The sequence below is a fragment of the Cebus imitator genome, unplaced genomic scaffold (assembly GCF_001604975.1).
Source record: "Cebus imitator isolate Cc_AM_T3 unplaced genomic scaffold, Cebus_imitator-1.0 Scaffold39, whole genome shotgun sequence".
NCBI classification, from domain to species: domain Eukaryota; kingdom Metazoa; phylum Chordata; class Mammalia; order Primates; family Cebidae; genus Cebus; species Cebus imitator.
Window position 1 is genome coordinate 7,781,976 of NW_016107354.1, and position 20,042 is coordinate 7,802,017.

General features: G+C 41.7%; 1 protein-coding gene across 9 annotated transcripts in view; it reads right to left on the reverse strand.

Annotated features, from left to right (window-relative positions):
- SERGEF (secretion regulating guanine nucleotide exchange factor) overlaps positions 1-20,042 on the reverse strand; it is a 234,412-nt gene that overhangs the window by 165,723 nt on the left and 48,647 nt on the right. For 8 of the 9 annotated variants that reach the window (XM_017525826.1, XM_017525825.2, XM_017525832.2 and 5 more), the window contains exon 9: positions 15,847-16,013. The exons of the other annotated variant lie outside the window; for it this stretch is intronic. In XM_017525826.1, coding sequence (XP_017381315.1) covers positions 15,847-16,013 — 167 coding nt within the window. The remainder of the gene's footprint in view (positions 1-15,846; positions 16,014-20,042) is intronic. 9 annotated transcript variants of the gene reach the window in all.

A 20,042-nucleotide genomic window follows, 5' to 3' on the forward strand; every position in this document is an offset into this window, starting at 1 on the left:
TCCTTTACAATAAAAGGATCCAGTTCACAACTATACGTCTCATTTAGTTGCTAGTCTCTTTAGAATCTTTCAACCTGGAACAGTTACTGTCTTAACTTTCATGACTTTGATAATTGTGAAGAATGTGCTTGCTTTGGTCGCTCTCCCCTTCCTTCAGGTAGTTGTTTTTTCACATTTTGTCTGAGTTTATAGTTGTTTTCTGTGGGAGAACTGGTCTGATAAAACTACTGCACCACTACCAGAAATGGAATTGAGATGAGATTCAATCCTTTTCTGAGCACAGATCCCACATGAAAAACCTGTTTCTCTCTGTTTGATTAGCATGACAGATCTTACATTTACAAAACAAGAACAACTATATTATACAGCCTCATAACATTTCATAAAACTTTCCAAGTATCTACTTCATTATTATAATTAAGATGATGCCTACATAGAATTAAAAGATCAAATAGTATAAAAAGGTATAAAATGAAAAGAAAAAGCCTTTGTGCCTAACATTAAAGGAGTGATCTCATGAACAGAGTCTCTCTATTCTATGCTTGCCATTTGAGTGATAAGAAAACTAGAGGAAACTTAAGCTGGAAATCAGTAGATATAAGTTTCCAGTCCTAATTCTACTGCTCCAAAAATGGCCTTAAATAAGCCCCTTACTCATACTTAATACACTATTAGCACTTTTCTCAGCTTCTAGAATATATTAAACTGCTCTGTGCCTCAGTTTCCTTATCTGAAAAACATACATAGCACAACCCATCTTTCCTATATGCCTCCTAGGTAGAAAACAAAATGATTTAATAATATATGTTTGAATGTGCTGAAAGCACAATATAAATGTAATAATACACCTCCATACCTCTGGAAAAATCAAATGGAAATTAGAAGCCTTGGTTGGAATACAGAAGAATCTAGGCTCTATTTAGTTTTATATTATTATATTATCTACATCTGCACTGTCCAGTATGGTAGCTACTAGCCACATGTGGCTACTGAAATTTGAATTAAAATTAAATAAAATTAAAAATTCAATACTCAGTTACATTAACCATATTTCAAGTGCTAAGTAGCCACATGTGGTTATTAGCTATTGTGTTAGACTGATACAGACCATTTCTATCATCCTAGAAAGTTCCACTGGATAGCACTGATCCATACAATTTTATACTATGTATTTTCTTACTTGCCTGATTTTAACATTATTGTGGAGTTAATACACAGAAGCTAGCCTGCCACTATAAAATGAAACAAACAAACTCAAAAAAACCTCAAAGGTGAAAAGAAATCGGTCTCCAAGTGAGTAAGAGCTCTAGCCAAACAAGAATGGTATTGGCCTTAGAACTTTGAAAGAACCCTTGGAACTGCTTCTCATTATACAGATTAGGAAACTGAGGTTCAGAGAAAGCAAAGTCTCTGGTCCTAGGTGCCACAGGGAGTCAACATCAGAGATCAAAATGGAATTTTGGTATATAGTAGCATAGGTTTTACAGAAGGATCAGGGTTTTACTAGCAACTTTGTCATCTACTAATCATGTGACCTTAGACTAGTGAACACCTCCAAGTCTCACTCTCCTCAACTGCAAACAGAGGAATAACAATCCCTACTCTGTAAGATTGTCAAGAGGATTAAGGAGATGGTGTCTAGAAAGTGATTAGGAGAGAATCTGGCATCGACTGGGACCTGGTGAATGCTACCTGCTGTCCTTATTAGCTAATACATTGCTCTTTCCACTGCACCACAGACCCTGATCAGGGAGGCTATGGCCACCAGATGGATCATCAACATGGAGCTAGTGAGTGTTGCAAGGCACGGGAAATTATGCAGCTTGACAAAATGTGCCAGGGGAGCAGAATGATAAATGCATTATACAGCAGTAACTACAGAACTGCTCCCAAAAGTCCTCATGCAACAGCAGAAATTTCACCTTGAGGGGTCCAAAGAGAAATGTGCCATTTGCATGCCTGTGTACTCTCACCCTAAAATAGGTGTCTGAGGAATGGAGCAATGCAGATAGAAAAAGACGCCTATATTTCTATGACCCTCATGCTGAGACTACCGGAGGAGTCAGCATTCTGTTTTTGTTTCTCTCCCTCCAGAATTAATACATTATAACTCTGTTAGCAATCAATACAGCTAACCCATGACAGACCTCTCCAAGCCTGCTTCAGAATAAGTGGAGATGGAGCCCCTTCAACCTGGAAAACAAACATCCAGTCACCTGTATGTCCTCTAGTCTACCCTGCTGCCACTATGTTAGCTCTGCTATTTCCCAGCTTTGTCCTTAAACAAGTTGCCTCCCCAGGTTTTGGTTCCCTCATCTACAAAAATTAGGATAAACTATTATACTGCCTCATATAAATGTGTTAAGAATTAAAAGTGATGTTTATAAAGTGCTTAGCATAATACATGGCAGGTAGTCAATGTTCAACAAACAGGAACTAACATTATGATTACTTCTTCAAAACAATCTAATTGTTCCTAATCCATTCTTTTTTTTTTTTTTTTCTGAGACAGAGTCTTGTTCTATCACCCAGGCTGGAGTGCAGTAGCACAAACTCAGCTCACTGCAACCTCCACCTCCCAGGCTCAAGCCATCCTCCCAGCTCAGCCTCCCAAGAGACTAGGACTACAGGTACACATCACCACACCAGACTAATTTTTGTGTTTTTTGTAGAGATAGGGTTTTGCCATATTGCCCCAGCTGGTTTCAAGTGACCCACCTGCCTTGGCCTCCCAAAGTGCTACAAGAAATTAGTTTCCTAAAAACCCATGTAAGAAATCCACAAACAAAATGTACATTTGTGTATTGCTTCATAGTTGATAAAATGCTTTTACATCCCTGACATCATTCTGACAACTTACAGAGCTAAACCCAGTAATAAGTATTATATCTATTTGACAGATACAAAATCTGAGACTAAGAGAAGTAAAAGCAGTTTGTCCAAAGATCAAGCTGCAGTATAGTCTCTTGATTTTTCCAAGGCCCTTCCCTATTTGTTGCTCCCTCATGCAGACCCTATTCTCAAATGATGTGATGTTCCACGCAATTAATAAGAAATATTACCAGTGGGGACCACAGTGAAATAAAACCACAAAGAAGAAACTCAAAAACTACTGAATCACCTTTTTGAAGCAAGGGACTTGCCTCACCCAGTCTTGGGAGTGCTGCTTACAATGACACAAACATTTTCTTCAGCAGCCATGAGCAACCTTCCCTAGCCAGCTGGGTCTCCTATAGTGGCACATGGGGAGGCCCCTGTGGCCTCACAGCACCTGGGAGTGGGACCCCACTCTACATCCTACTTTGGTTTCCACTTATACTTCTGGTTCCTCTGAAAAGCCAGAGGCTTCACAATTAATTGTTGTAGCAGTTGCTCCTTTTGCAACGACATCTCTGATTCCTTCCATTTCTGCTACCCATAGCCAGTCTCCCCCAATCTTGGATGACACTAGACATCCAGTAAAAAGAGCTCTCTTCCAAACAGCAATTTTCAGATGCAGGAGGTAGCAGCCACCACTGGCAGTGTCCCCACAGACAAAACCACTGCATCACAGAGGGAATTATGTAACCATACAAAGATTAACCACTCTCTTCCGGTCACAATTCACCAATCCCTCTAACAACTGGCCAGGGATCTTGGGGTTCTCAAGGCTGCATCCCAAGGGAATAGCCTGGTTTTGCTTCCTTGGAAGTGAAAGAGGAATGTTCTCTCTTTATCTACCTCAAGGGGTGCCTACTAGGCAAGGCTTCAGTAGTTCAGGACATTTCAGGCAAAGAAGAGGCTGGAATCAGATGGCAGTCATCTTTGGGAAAGATGGGGAACTACAGGGCTGGCTCCTAAAGTAGCTATCCAATATAAAGTACCCAGTGAAGGCTGGCAAAGAGAGGCTTAATTCAGGCTAATGTCAACAACAAGGAGGTCTCGTTGGTCAGAAGGCTTCCAAGCCAGAAGCTCCAAGAAACAGCAACCCTTGGAATCAAGCCGATGGCATTATATAGGCGAATGAACCATTCAGAACAAAGTCCCAGTGACTAAGGATCCAGGACACTGAGTCCAATCCCTGCACAATGGGACTAGCAAAACCCATACCCTACTCAGGGTGGAGTTTTTGTGCAAGTAGAACTAGCAGAGAGATCTAGCTGTCTCGATGTGGCCAGCAGGAGAGAAAAAGTGTTTAGGAAAGGCAAAGGGAGGTCAGAGTTCATCACATCCTACAGCCAGGTCACCAACAGCCCAACAAATTCCGGACCTAAACTCAAGGACAGGCAAGGTAAAGGGAGGGTAGAAAAGTGCTTCAGGGACAGCCACTCAACAGAGCCAAGGAAGGTGAGTAAGAAAAACTAAGAAAAACTCAATAGAAAAAGTAAGAAGAGACACGTTTATAAGATTGGGTGCTAGGAATACCAAGATAATTATAAGACATCATCCTTGTTAGCAACTGAGAAATGGGTAGCAGTTGTCCAAGGAGCCAACGGCAAAGGGAAGCAGAACCAGCATGCAAAGACCCAGACGTATAAAAAACATGATGCACTATTGGTTAGGCACAGATGAACTGCAGAATACAGGAAGAGACTAGTAGGAGGTGAGGATGGATATTTTCACAGAAGCTGGATCAAGAAGAACTTCCTATGAAAACCCAGAGATTTTAGATTTCAATCAGGATGGGAAACCATCAGAAAGTAAGGGCACACATTCATTCCTATAGCAAGCATTTGCTCAGCACCTGCTGTGTGCTGGGTGCTAGCCAAGGTGATGAGGAGACAGTGGTGAACAAGGCCAACAACAGTCCTGCAGCTTACACTCTAATAACTCCATTCCTACCAATTGAGAACAGAGGCTGGGTCTTAATCTCCACCATATCCTAAATGCTTGGCTAAGTTTCTTTCATATAGAAAGTTGCTATCTAATAAGCGTTTATTGTGGGAATAAGTGTTTTCTATATTTTCTAAGAGTCTAAAGAAAAAGAGCATAGTATCGTCAGATTTCTATTTCAACACATCACTTTGGCAACTGGTTTTGAGAAACTGGGGTGAAATAAAACTAGAGACAAGGAGTTACCAACTAAGAGACTGTCGCTGTATTAGGCACTAGATAATGAGGGTCCAAACTGGAGGAACAGTGGCAGAAATGGAGGTAGTTTTAGACCCCTGACCAGTCAATTCACACGCAGCTCATCCAGCCTTCACAGACTTAGAATTGCTCTCAGCAGATCACTGCAGCCTCCTTTAAACCCTCATTGCCTACTGTTTTCACTCTAAACCTCTGCAAGATTTACTTTCACCCTGGGAGAGCCCAGTTTTCAAGGTCAAATGCAACAAAAGACAGCTGGTCAGCTCCAGGGTGACCCTGGGCAAAGCCTGGGGCAGTCATACTTCTGTAAAGCATGGTAGTGACATATGAGGTCACAAGGACTTTAAATCAGTGCTGATGAATTTCCTTTGCTACTAAAAAAAAAAAAAAAAGCAAGCCAGAGAGCCAGAGATATCCTTCCCAACAATACTGATGGCTACCTTAACAGGAATTCATACTCTCTGATGCTGCATGGAGATTGGCTGGATTATCAAGCATCTAGGCTCCACTATCTTCACTGGTTCTGGTTCTAAGAAGTACTTACAGGGTCCAGGGTGCCTCTATGTAGCTCCTAAGCTCTCAAGTGATTAAGACAAAACAGCAGCTTTGACCCATACTTTTAACAAAACCTGTACCTGGAGCAGCTCATATGTCATGAACTCCAAAAACAACTTTTTTGTACATGTATGGCACTTTACAGTTTACAAAAATCCTTATATATATTATCTGCATTTTTCTATAACCCCATGGGCAAGGTAAAGCAGATATTATTATGCCAACTTTGTGAATGAGAAGGCTAAGGCTTAGAAAAGTTTTTAATGACCCAAAATTATACAGATTGTACATACAGAGCAGAAAGTCCAACCCAAGTCATGCTCTACATTCAAGATTGTCTAACAGACCTCCAACTCCAGCCAGCACAAGTTTACTATAAGCATGAATTAATTTACTGTCCCAATACTTAGAGGCTATTCCTTTCCTTGTTGCTTCTCCTGATATGAGACTGAGGCAGAGCTTGTAAAGGGCCACCAAGTCTCCATTAGACCTGACTACCATCCAGTGATACCCAAAGCCAGAGCCCAGGACCACACTCTGTTCAGAACTGTCCAGAGAAGAAGCTGTTGGTGTACAGGGCTAGCAACGAGAAAAATGAGGGGTCTGAGAGCCAGGTTCAAGTCCCTGTTCTGCCATATACTGTGATTTTGAGCAAGTGACAGCTTTCTTTCTGAACATCAGTTTTCTCACCCCCAAAATGAGGACAGCAACATCTGCCCTTCCCACTACTCAGAGGTCAGGTCAATAATGGTGTCTTTCTTCCCCCATTTCCAGGCAGTCACCAGACAGTGCTGGAAGAACCCATTACAGAGTAAAGTGAACTAGTCCCCGCACTGTTCAAACTGTTTGGCCTCCCTGCTCAAACCTCATCACTCCAGCAGATAATGTGCCTTCCAATCTAACCAGGAAGATTTAAGCCAACCAACATGAGCTCTCATGCTTTTTTCAGCATACTTCTATTGATTACTTACTTTGTACCAAACCTTGCCCTAATTATACAAAGACAAATAAGACAATGCCTGTCCTCAAAGAACTTCAAGTTTGGTTTAGAAATAGGCATGTTAATAATAAATACCACATTGCAGTATTGGGCAGCAAGTTTGACTTTTATTTGTGAATTCCTGGTGCTGGTGCATGGCCCACAGTAGGATACAGTAAACATCTGTGGAATACATAAATAAATAAAACTAACATATAACCTGATGACAAAAGAGGTACACAACTCAATGAAAGCATTCTCTTCTCCACCTCAAAACTTCTCTTCACATGTCCCCTTATTTCTTTACTCTAGCATTGAAAGAAAGAAAAAGTTTGCTTCCTTCTTGTCAGAGCTGAGCCCTTCACAGTGACTTCAATCCCCTCTCTCATCTTCCTGGGGGTCTTGCTCCAATTCTTCTCCCCGCCCCTTGCAATTTTACTCATTCAGGTATCTTGCTCTCTCTAAATCTCTCTTTCAGCCTTCTGATGCACCCTGGTTTCTCCACGCTTACAAAACAAACTGTAACCAATCTCTCTCTTCAAGGTACTGAGCTTGTTTTCATCCTCTTTGACCAAAATCTCCTGGAAAGGCTACTCATACCTGCAGCCTATATTTCTCATCACCTGCTCACTCATTTGCTGTGCTCCTGCTTTAGCTTCCACCTTCCCACTGAGGCTGCCCTCTCAGGTGTCACAGCCTCCCAGTCACCAAATCCAGTGGTTTATACTCCATCCCCAACCTCCATGACTTCCCTGTTGGCAACTCCTTGGCTTCTGTGACTCGGCAGGTCCTGGCTTCCCTTCTCCCTCTCCTGTCAATACTCAGTCTCTATCTGGCTGCTCTTCCTCTGCTTTCCTCTTCAAGTTCTTGCCAAGATTCCCGTTACTTTACATTCACTCCCTTGAGCACGAATTTAACATCAAGGCTTCCAATTCAGGAAGGCTTTCCAGTCACAACCTCCCACCCCAGCCCCCACCTCCACCCAGCAGAACCCAACAAAACCACAGGGACTGAAAATGCAAGAAATAAAAGATCACCAAGACATGGAAAGGGACAGGAGCAACATATTTTCATTGCCAGACTCTCTAAAGTCTTTGTCACATTCTGTTTGTCTTGCAGTGAACTTAGCCCCACTACTAACTTACAAGCTCCTAAGACAGAAACTGTTCCACTCTTCTCTGCTTCCCCTACCCTAACGTTGTGTTCAGACAGGCATACGCAAGCATCTGTTGGATTAAAGAAGAAAATCTGAAAGTGAATATGCGTGAAAGTATTTGGCAAACTGTAAAGTGCTAAAGCACTATGAGCCTCATCATCAATAGCCTTTGCAAGAAACTTCAGGGCTGTTCTAAGTACAATGCAGGCTCACAGCCTATCTGTGCTGGCTCTGCAGGGCATCTGATGACCAAATGCCTGGAAATACGGAAATGCCTATTCCTGAACTGGCCTGGGACTGAGAAGCACAGACTATGGGGAAGAAGAGAAGAAGTGAAAAGGGACACATACCTCCAAAATCATTGCTTTCATTCATTTCTCACTCATTCAGTCAGTAAACATTCACTAAGTACCCACAAGGTGCCAGAGACTACTCTAGACACTGGGATCACATCTTTGAACAAGACAGACAAGGCCCTTGCTCTCTTGGATTTTCTGTGAAAAGAGAGAAGATAAATATAAATAAGAAAATAGTGGGTAGTAGTAGGTGCTTGTTTCACCAACCCTCTCAAACATGACAGCTCTTCCTCTCTTCTGAGTGTTCACAGGGACAAATCCAGTCCACCACTTTGAGGTTTGTTTTGTGTTCTTTCTTTCCCTGCTATGTCAGCAGCTACGGCACAGATGTGCTAGATTTTTAAATCTCCAATGAAACCATCTTTGGGTGAACACTACCACCCATTTTAAGCACTGCTATTCCATTTCCAGAGGACTTTGAAACTCTGGACCCCACTACAACTGAAAGGTTTGGGCTGCCTGGGCCCACAGTGTCAGGGACCTCATGCTTCTCTAGGAACAGCAATGATGCTGTGGGTTACTTACCAGAGAGCCACTTGGGAATGCTTTTTCAGGTTGTGTTCAATTCTGTCAGAGCCCTCTGGACTCAGCTGATTGCTGGTGGTAGATTTCTGTGTTATTTAGGGCACCAAAGTCCCACAGTCTTGACACAAACTTAAAATTAGAAATGCATTAAATATAGGAAAGGAGGAAGGTCATTCAGGAAAGGCAGCCTTCCGAGGGAGCTGCAGGACAAAGATGCCCTGGAAACTTCCAGGTTCATTAATGGGTTTTACACAAGCATTCAAGTGGTATTTCTCCTTCAGAAGTAACACTGTGGAAAGTGTAGGGGCCTGGCTCAAACCTCAGCTAACACAGCTGAGTGAGTGACTCTGCAAACTAAAAATAGCTTCTTTCCCACTCATTCTGACAGATTGCACTTAGACCCTGTGCACAGGTTGATCCTCTAGCAGCTTTAGTCCTGCAGCAAATGAGAGCTGATGGCATTTGGGCTTGACAATTACCCAATCTCTGGTTTAACTTTTGTTTATTTCCACGTTTCCTGCTCCTGCTCCGATGGCTCTGTATGTGCACACACATGCACGTGTATACTGTGTTCCCTGGCTGGGATCTGGTGCTCCTCAACCAAACGTGGGCAGAATTTAAACCAGGAACATGACTCAGGACTGTGGCTGCAGACTGAGCCCAGAGAAGGTCGTTAGAAAAACTGAGAATCAGGCTGCTTGCCTTGGATCTTCTCCTAATTCCTAGCTAGCCTCTCTGTCCTCAGTTTTCTGAACAATAAAATGGGAATAACTATGCCTATTCTGGCCTATTTCACAGCATCATGCTGGGATCAAATGAGACAATGTACGTGAAGGTCATTTCCCTTCAGAGAGTGATAGGACAGGCTAGACAGGCAGCCAGACTGCAAAGCTAGGTTCAACCACTAGAATGGGTAGGCATCCTGATTGCATCAGAAGTTTAAAGTGATCTAGACTCATAGTTTCAGTTTGTGTTGTCCCTCTGCCTGGAATATCCTTCTACCTTTGCTAAACTCCTATGCATTTTTAAGAACCCAATTCAAATAACATTTCTTTTTTGTTACTGTCTTCAGAATTAACATTCCATCTTTACTGCTCCTTTGGTCTTTTGTACATATCTCTAATAGCATTTTTCACTCTATATAGTAGATATTTACTTATGTATGTGGAAGTTCTTTGAGGGCAAAGACCATTTTTTTTCATCCTTGTATGCTCCTCCCCACCCACTCCCACTGTATGGCCAACACTGGTGCATGACAGGTGTCAACCAATGTTTATGGAATGGATAAGAACTCAAAGTCAAGAAAGAGGTAAATGTCAGAGAGACCCAGGAAAGCAGAAAAGGTGGGACAGCACAAACAAACAGCCACTGGCGGGGATGGTGGGCAAGAAATCCAAGAAGGCAGTGTCACTGAGGTCAGTCCTAGACAATAAGGGCACAGCCATAGGGATGACAGTCAAAGCTGAACTGCAAGTTCTGGGAAGACCAGACAGTGATCTCATCTTGGAAACACAAAGAATTGGACAGACAGCAGGGGCACTCTATTGAGGTCCAGGGAATAAGGAACAGTGGCATCATACCAGGTCCCACAACCTAAACTGGAATAGGAGAGCCTGGGGACAAGAAACAAGGGCAGAGAATAGAGTCAGGGCAAAGAATCAGAGCAAGGCTGAAGTGATACTGAAGAAGCCAGGAACTTATAGATTAGTTAACATTCCCAGGTCTGCCAAAGTTGAGTTAGCAGCTAGGGATTAGAGACCTTAGCTATGAAACTGGCTTGGAAAGCAAAAAGCTGTTGGGGTATACATCTGTAGTCAAGGGGTAAACAAACCTGTTCACACACATCCTGCCCTGACATGTGCATGGTCGGATTAATCCAGATCCCTGTACTGCCCCTGGAATTTTCCAGGAGTGCCTAGAGAGGCCCAATATCTAAGGTAAAACTGACAGGGAATGAAACACAGAGTTTTCACCACCATAAGAACATTAAAGGAAGGTCTGCAAGGTCTAAAATCTCAAATAAAATCTGGCTAGAGAGGAGACATAGCTCAGAAGAAAAGAATTGAGACTCTTTAGGGAATTAGAGACCCTTATTCCCAGACATCAAGAACTTCCACCCGGGAAAGGGCACATAGAAAAAAGGACCTCAATTTTACTTTATCTACAGAGTACGTGGCCTTCTTCAATCATTTCAAGTTCAAGAACCAGGCTCATTGTTTACCTACTATGTGATCAGTAGGGGCCAGCAGAGTTTACCCATTCTTAACCTTAGTCTCCTTATTCAGAAAGCAGCAGTTGTAACATCTGCACACAGGTTTATCGTGAAGAGAAAATAATATCTGCAAGGTATTTAGCATATTGGCCTATAATAAGCACTAAATAACTTTGTATTTGCTTTCTTTGGTTCCCAGGAAGGGATGGTTATACCACAGTCTAGCTCTACCTGTGTTTTCCTCTCCTGTTTGGCTGTCCTTCTGGACCCTTCTGTGCAGACATCCCATCTGAGTCACAAGACAGTTCACACCTCCTCCTGCTTATCTCTTGGATATTAAAGGCAATTAAGAAGAATTAAAGCCTATTGGCCAGCTATGTACCACACTCAGGTCCTCAAGGGTCAGGAATCTTCAGCCTAGTCCAACACTGTTACTGCCTCTCCAGATATCTCTGCACCTCTCTGGTCAAGCCCATGACCAGGGTAGCACCTAGTTTAGTGTGGCTCTTATCTTCTCCAATGTGAGCCCACTCCTAGTAGCATATAGCTAACCCCTGGCCTGGCTCTCTCTTGATCTCAAGCAAATATATGCCTAGCAGGCCAGACCTGGATATTCACAGCTGGAGATAATTCCCAGACCTAATTTACAACTGAGTAACAGCCTGGAGTGTGAATCTGCAGTGAGACCAAAGAGTCTATACTCCAGCACCCCAGAGACTAGAGCTAGGAAGGAAGGACCTCTAAAACGAAGCTGCCAGGGGGCTCAGAGCTCAAGCCCACTCCTGATAAGCTATATAAAATTCATATCAATGTCAGGCTCTTACCCTAAATTTTGCACTGGCCATATCTTTCACAATGCTGCATACTATGGCCACCACATGGCATTAAAGACTTCAAAGGGTAAGAACAGAATGGAATCAACAGCTTCCAAGTACCTACTAAGTCAAGAAATTTGCATGTTATCCTTACCAATACCAATACCTTACGTATTATTACAGGATATAATAATACCTTAGATATTATTATCCTCATCTTGTCAATAGAACTAGAGACTTGGAAAAATCTAAGCCTCTGTTCCTCCACTACTATGCTACCTGACCACAAAGTCTTAAATGATCTTGGAAAGACAAAGAAAAGCTAGAGTCTAAAGCACTATTTAACAGGCTCTCAACACCTTAACTCACTAAGCACACAATGCTAGTGTACATACTGCATTCCTTCATTCACTACTGGTAGAGCCAACTTCTGCCAAACACAATCTAGAAAAATATATCAAAAATTATAAAGATGCTCCTTAACTTCAGTAAAGTCTCAGGATACAAGATCAATGTGCAGAAATCACAAGCATTCCTATACACCAATAACAGACTTAAAGAGTGCCAAATCAAGAACGAACTGCCATTCACAATTGCTACAAAAAGAATAAAATATCTAGGCATATAACTAACAAAAGATGTAAAGGACCTCTTCAAGGAGAACTACAAACCACTGCTCAAGGAAATAAGAGAGGACACAAACAGACGGGAAAACTTTGCATGCTCATGGTCAGGAAGAATCAGTATTGTGAAAATAGCCATATTGCCCAAAGTAATTTATAGATTCAATGCTATCCCCATCAAGCTACCTATGACCCTCTTCACAGAACTGGAAAAAAACCGCCTTAAACTTCATATGGAACCAAAAGAGAGCCTGCACAGCCAAGTCAATTCTAAGCAAAAAGAACAAAGCTGGAGGCATCACGCTACCTGACTTCAAACTATACTACAAGGCTACAGTAATCAAAACAGCATGGTACTGGTACCAAAACAGAGTTATAAACCAATGGAACAGAACAGAGGCCTCAGGGCAACGCCACACAACTACAACCATCTGATCTTTGACAAACCTGACAAAAACAAGCAATGGGGAAAGGATTCCCTGTTTAATAAATGATGTTGGGAAAACTATCCATGTGCAGAAAGCTGAAACTGGACCCCTTCCTGACACCTTACACTAAAATTAACTCCAAATGGATTAAAGACTTAAACATAAGACCTAACACCATCAAAACCCTAGAAGAAAACCTAGGCAAAACCATTCAGGACATAGGCATAGGCAAGGACTTCATGACTAAAATACCAAAAGTATTGGCAACAAAAGCCAAAATAGACAAATGGGATCTAATTAAACTCCAGAGCTTCTGCACTGCAAAAGAAACAATCATTAGAGTGAACCGGCAACCAACAGAATGGAAAAAATTTTTGTAATCTACCCATCTGACAAAGGGCTAATAGGCTAATATCCAGAATCTACAAAGAACTAAAACAGATTTAAAAGAAAAAAAAAAACTCATTCAAAAGTGAGCGAAGGATATGAACAGACACTTTTCAAAAGAAAACATATATGAGGCCAACAAATAGGGAAAAATGCTCATCATCACTGGTCGTTAGAGAATTGCAAATCAAAACCACATTGAGATACCATCTCACACCAGTTAAAATGGCGATCATTTAAAAATCTGGAGACAACAGATGCTGGAGAGGATGTGGAGAAATAGGAACACTTTTACACTGTTGGTGGGAGTGTAGATTAGTTCAACCATTGTGGAAGACAGTGTGGTGATTCCTCAATGACCTAGAAATAGAGATTCCATTTGACCCAGCAATCCCATTACTGGGTATATATCCAAAGGATTATAAATCGTTCTATTATAAAGACACATGCACATGTATGTTCATTGCAGCACTATTTACAATAGCAAATACCTGGAACCAACTAAAATGCCCATCAATGATAGACTGGACAAGGAAAATGTGGCACATATACACCATGGAATACTATGCAGCCATAAAAAATGATGAGTTTGTGTCCTTTGTAGGGACAAGGATGAATCTGGAAACCATCATTCTCAGCAAACTGACACAAAAACAGATAATCAAACACCGAATGTTCTCACTCATAGGCGGGTGTTGAACAATGAGAACACATGTACACAGGGAGGGGAGCACGACACACTGGAGTCTGTTGGCGGGCACTAGGGGAGGGACAGCGGGGGTTAGGGAGTTAGGGAGGGATAACATGGGGAGAAATGTCAGATAAAGGTGACGGGGATGAAGGCAGCAAACCACATTGCCATGTATGTTCCTATGCAACAATCCTGCATGTTTTGCACATGTACCCCAGAATCTAAAGTGCAATTATATAGATAGATAATAAATAAATAATAAAGTAAAAAAAAAAAAGATATTCCTAACCTTTGCTCTTGTAATTGCATCCCCAAAATCATATATTAAGGAAACAGTTCAACAGAGATTCACTAGTGGTGAAAAATATATATATATGATCTAAATGTCCAATATTCAAAGCACGGTTTGAGAAATCCCAGAACCTTCTAATCATGTAATGTTTATTGTATAGCCATTTTAAATGATCATTTTAAAGACCAAGAAGGAAAAAAGCAAAGCATCCTTGATAAAATAAAGACTGAAAACAAAACATCATAAATGCTATTGATACAACTTGTAGAAGTATGGACACTTGCCTATATAAAAAGGAATGTTGCTGTTCTAGGGTGGTAAGATTATGGAAATCTTCCATAATAATAAATGGTTTTATTACATGTAAATAGTTTTTATAGTATTGTTTAGTACCTTTCCAATCTAAGACAAAGAGAGAAAAAAAAAAAAAAAAGACAGACACAACCCAGCACTAAGAAAAGGCTCAGGAAGACCAGGGCTGAGATGTGAAAGCAGAAATTGAAAGCCGTCCTACATACCCGGAAGGAGGAGGCCAGACAGGGCCCTGGGGAAGGGAAGCCCTCTAGGTATGGAAAGGGTTGTAATTAGTCTGATGCTAATTACAGAAGTCTCACTAGCTTATTAATTTTTTTGACAGACTCTGAATGAAGACTGAATTCCTTCATTAAGCCAACTTGGGTTCAGAGGCACATTTCCTATGTGGCTATCCTCATTCTTCTAAAAAATCTAGCCTTTTCTTTTTTTTTTTTTTAAGGGTAACAGTAAAGTAAAATTTAGTAACAGAAACACACACCCTAGAGAAATTAAGACTCCTGCCTTAAATGCAGAAATTCAAGCCATTTCAGAAAATCAAAGGGGTTTGAATAAGCAACTGAACTGCAAGGTTTTCTATACTGGGAAAAATAAACATGAGCATAAAATATTTATCTCAGTATTAAAGGCCCCTTGATCAGGTTCCAGCCAATCTTTCTGATATTACCTCATAATCTTCCCTCCAGATACCCAATGCTCCAGCCAAACTGAACCACCAGTGGTCCCCAAAATAGTTTCTTCACTTTCCTACCACCATGACTCTGTTCAAGCTATTACACACACTTAAAATTTGTCTCTTACAACTGCTTGCTCAAGTCTGACCCATCCTCCAAAGCACAGATCCAAGCCTTGTCATTTTTTTTTTTTTTTTCTGAGACGGAGTCTTGCTCTGACACCCCAGCTGGAGTACAATGGCATAATCTTGGCTCACTGCAACCTCCACCTCCTGAGTTCAAGCAATTCTCCTGCCTCAGCCTCCAGAGTAGCTGGGACTACAGGAGCGTGCCACCACACCCAGCTAATTTTTGTATTTTTAGTACAGACGGGGTTTCACCATGTTGGTCAGGCTGGTCTTGAACTCCCGACCTCAGGCAATTCACACACCTCGGCATCGGATTACAGGTGTGAGCCACTGAGCCCAGGCAGCCTTGTCATTTTCAAAGCCTAGGCCAATCTCTATACCCTGAATTCATTTCGTGCTCATCACAATAGATCCAGAGTACTTTGAATCTCCAAGGAGCTACATAAAGTCTGCCTTGCAGTACAGTTATCTGAGTAACTGACTTTTGACCACATTAAAGCCTGGGCTCCTTGGGGCATGGACCCCTCCAAATTCCTACATGGAACCTATCCATAATGCCTGGCACACAGTAGGCCCTCAGTAAATGCTTCACTGAAAGACAAAAAAAAGGGACACATTATATCTGTAAGAAGTCACTTCCTACCTTAGTAGCTCCAGTTAAGCAATGCAGAGATGAAGGCATGCTGTTCGGTGGTCTTGAACAGGGGAGAAATGAATCTTGCTTTTCTAGTTTCCAGCCTTCATAAGTCTCCAACTGCCTCCCTAGTTGACCATAGTCTGCTCGGCCCCAGGTAAACACGTTCCCAGTTTCTAAAAACAAATATTATTTGAATTAATATTTGTTAATATTACATTCCACAGCTGTGCTCCCATAGATAGGCAATTAATTACAAGAGAAAATGTGACATTTATTTGAGCACCAACTACCAGGAGCCTTCCTATCTTCCTGTAAAGAAGGCACAAGTATTCACATTTTTACAGATGTGGAAACTAAGGTTCAGAGAGGTTGAAAGACTTGCTTAATATGAAACAAGCTGTGAGTACCAGAGCTAGATTCAAGCAGAGATTCATTCTAAAGCTTACACTCTTGCATGTTACACAGATATGGATATGATTATGGATATAACTTCGACCATGCTTTACGGCCTTCCATTCCCTCCCTTCCCCACATACTCCTTGTGCTTTGCCCAGATGCCTGTTCTCAGGTTCTTCTCTCCCTCACCCAACCCAGGGCCCCATTTAGTCACCTTGAAGTTCTCCACTCCACAATCTCTTAGGGTCTAGCTCAATCAATGGCCAGATTTATTTGCTTTCCCCACTTTGTAACATAAGGGGACCTTTCAGAATCTATGCTCTTACCCAAAGGAGCAATTCTAACAATCCTAAGGCAGGTGTTTATGTGTGTTAGAGGGAAGGGAGTGAGAGAAGAAAAAAAATGGCAAAACCATTTGGAGTCAGAAAAGCATTTAGTCCCCCAGATGCACCACATGGGAAGCTAGCCAGTGCTAAAAATGACAAAAGAAAATGAGATTTGCAAAAGGAGAAATGGACTTTCTTCTCCCAGATAAGAGAAAATTCACCAAATTCATTCAGTTCTACCAAGTGCCACATTTGTTATTTCAACAGAAATGCAAAATCTGATGAGGCATAGATTATTAACAGATTCTCTGCAATAAATATGCATAACCATGTGCGTTGTATAAATTCTTTATACATGTTTATTTTAACAAAGAAAAACTTTGCTTTAGAGACAAAACACAGAGCAATGCATATTAAATTCTAGACAAATCTACTACTGCATACTTTGTGTTTGGTATCAAAGCTTCATCTGGCCCCACATTCAACATATGGTTTATAGTGTCAGCTAAAAAAAACAACCATAGATTCATGGGGAAATGTCAGAATATTGCAGTGATACAAGGCTATTCAGGGAAACAGTTCTCAGGATCAGCCTGCTAGCAGACACTAAGGTAAGATACCAAGCAGTTTACAGGAATCTGACTTTTGGGCTTCTTCAAAGGGGGAACAAAGTCTCTGCAGTTCACAGGGTATACAGGGTACCTCGCATATTATGAGAGATGGGAATAGGTTCATTCACATGTACTATTTCATGGCTCTTTGTGTGCTGTTCCTTTTGCTAAGAATGTATTCTCCTTAGCTGGTAAACTATGGCTCCACCTTTAGAGTCCAGCTCATGTACCATGAGTTCTATGAAACCTTTCTTGACTCTCCAACTCTCCCCAGAAAGGGTGAAAGTCACCCTCCTGTGAGCCACCTTTATCACTGGACTCACCAACTACTATACTGCCATTTGACAGGTGAAAAAATTAAGGTTCAGAGAAGTGACTGGCCCAGGGTCACATAGCTAAGCCACATCTCTTTCTACTAGCCCATGGTATCACTCTGCATTGGTTATAAAGCACTAGTTACTGCATAATCACTCAACACTCTTCCTTCACTTCTGTAGGATTAGACTCTTAAAAACCCTTGTGCCCAGGACCCATAAAGCATCCCAAACTGGCAAACTGTCCCTCTACCTGAACTGGCTAGGATTTCTAACCGGAATGCTAAGCAAGAGATTCCCAAGAAGCCAGAGGATGAGACTGTTGCTGCTTAAATGACCACAGCATTCCTCTGCTGGGAGAAACTAGGAAGCAGTTATCTTCTAATAATTTTATCAGAAATCACACATTGAATCCTCTCTTTCACATCAATTAAAACATCTTAGAACTTTCCTGTTACTGATTATTGATGTCCAAGACAGTCAAGACTGGCAGAATATGGTGCCACCATTATTATATCCCTGATAGCAATTCAACCACACCACTTAGATAGCACTTTTCACCTTTAAAGCACTTTACAAAGATTAACTAATTAATCCTCATACTCTCTGGGGAGGCCATAGACATTTTAGTTAAGACAGGTCCAGAAACCAGGCTGATTCAATGTTCAGTCTTCAGTCTCAAGCCTAAATTTAATGCACTCTGAACTTGTCTGCTTCTTTTCAAAATAAACTCTGCATCCAAAGGCTCACCCAGGGCAGACGAGACCCTTTTATTTTTCCTTTTCTTCTAAGCAGACATTTATTGACCTCTTCCCAGGTACTCAGTACATTCATTGACACTGTCTCAATCCTCACAATAATGCTGTGGCCTATAGAGAGCTAAGCTTATTCTACAGATGAGGTTAAACAACGAAAGTTAAATGATTTGGTTGCGTTCAAACAACCACCAAGTAGTTGAATCAAGATTTAAACCTGTGTCTTCTGATTCCAAGGCCAATGGTATCTCTAATGATTGCACAGCCGCTGTCACAAACTGACAAAAGTTGGCTGATGAAACAGCCATTTTTACAATGTTTGAAGAAGAGGAAAACTCAGATTAAATGGGTATGCTCTGTGTACCATTCAGCTTTCCTCACTAGAATAATCTGCTTCCCAGGAGGCCATGTAGAACTCAGGACTGTAAGTGCTGAAATAAAGGCATCAAACACATGGATTACGATTTTATGTCACCTGGAGCAAAAGAAAACAATGAATCCACATATAAAAAATGCTCATTAATACATTGTGGACAAATGTCTGCATCAAGCTGATGCATGCTGTCAAATCCAAGGAGATTCAAGTCACAAATTTAACAAATGAATCTTCTCCTTAAAGGATTATATATTACTATGATAAAAAACAGATACACTAACATCACCCAAAAAGTATAGGTATGTGTCTCCAGGTAAATGATAAATGAGAGAAATGACAAAATAGCTCAAAACAAAGTTAGCAAGTGAAATACAATTTATAAGGCACGTCTATGTAAGAACTGGCACAGAATAACTACAGAGCCAAGAAGTATACACTGCAAAAGATATCAATGCACCACAGAAAACAACAGAGGCCAAATGAGAAGTATAGAGAAAGAACACTTAAGGGGTCTGGAACTAGAATTTTTGTGGCAGGCTGAGGGAACAAGAAGCATTTAAGGTGAACTTCTGGATAAGAAAAGAAAATGGGAGGCCGAGGGAGGATATTGCAGGAACAGTGTGAGGGGATGAGCAATGATATGAAAATCAAAAAGCGGCCGGGCACAGTGGCTCACATCTGTAATCCCAGCACTTTGGGAGGCCAAGGCGGGCGCATCACCTGAGGTCAAGTGTTCGAGACCAGCCTGGCCAATGGGATGAAACCCCCTCTCTACTAAAAATACAAAAATTACCTGGGCCTGGTCGTGCATGACTATAGTCCCAGCTACTGGGGAGGCTGAGGTAGGAGAATCACTTGAACCTGGGAGGCAGAGGTTGCAGTGAACCAAGATGGCACCACTGCACTCCAGCCTGGGCGACAGTGGGACTCTGTCTCAAAAAAAAAAAAAAAAAAAAAATCAAAAAGCATGAGAGAGAATGAGGGTCACAAGGAAAGGAGACTGGAAGGGGCGTCAAGACTGCCAGGATGGGGCCAGCCACAGGGAAATGCCATGCCTGGGTCTGGACCTCACCCTTCAGACCAGGGGCGCCCAAACTTGGTTGCTTACTATTAGTAAAAAAAAATTTTTTTGAGATGGAGTCTTGCTACATCATCCAAGCTGGAGTGCAGTGGCATGATGTTGGCTCACTGCAACCTCCACTTCCTGGGTTCAAGCAATTCTCCCACCTCAACCTCCTGAGTAGCTGGGACTACAGTCATGTACCACCGTATCCAGATTATTTAGTAGAAATAGGGTTTCACCTTGTTGGCCAGGCTGGACTTGAACTCCTGACCTCAAGTGATCCACCTGCCTTGGCCTCCCAAAGTGCTGGGATTATAGGCATGAGCCACTGCAACCAACCTCTATTAGTAAACTGTTTTTT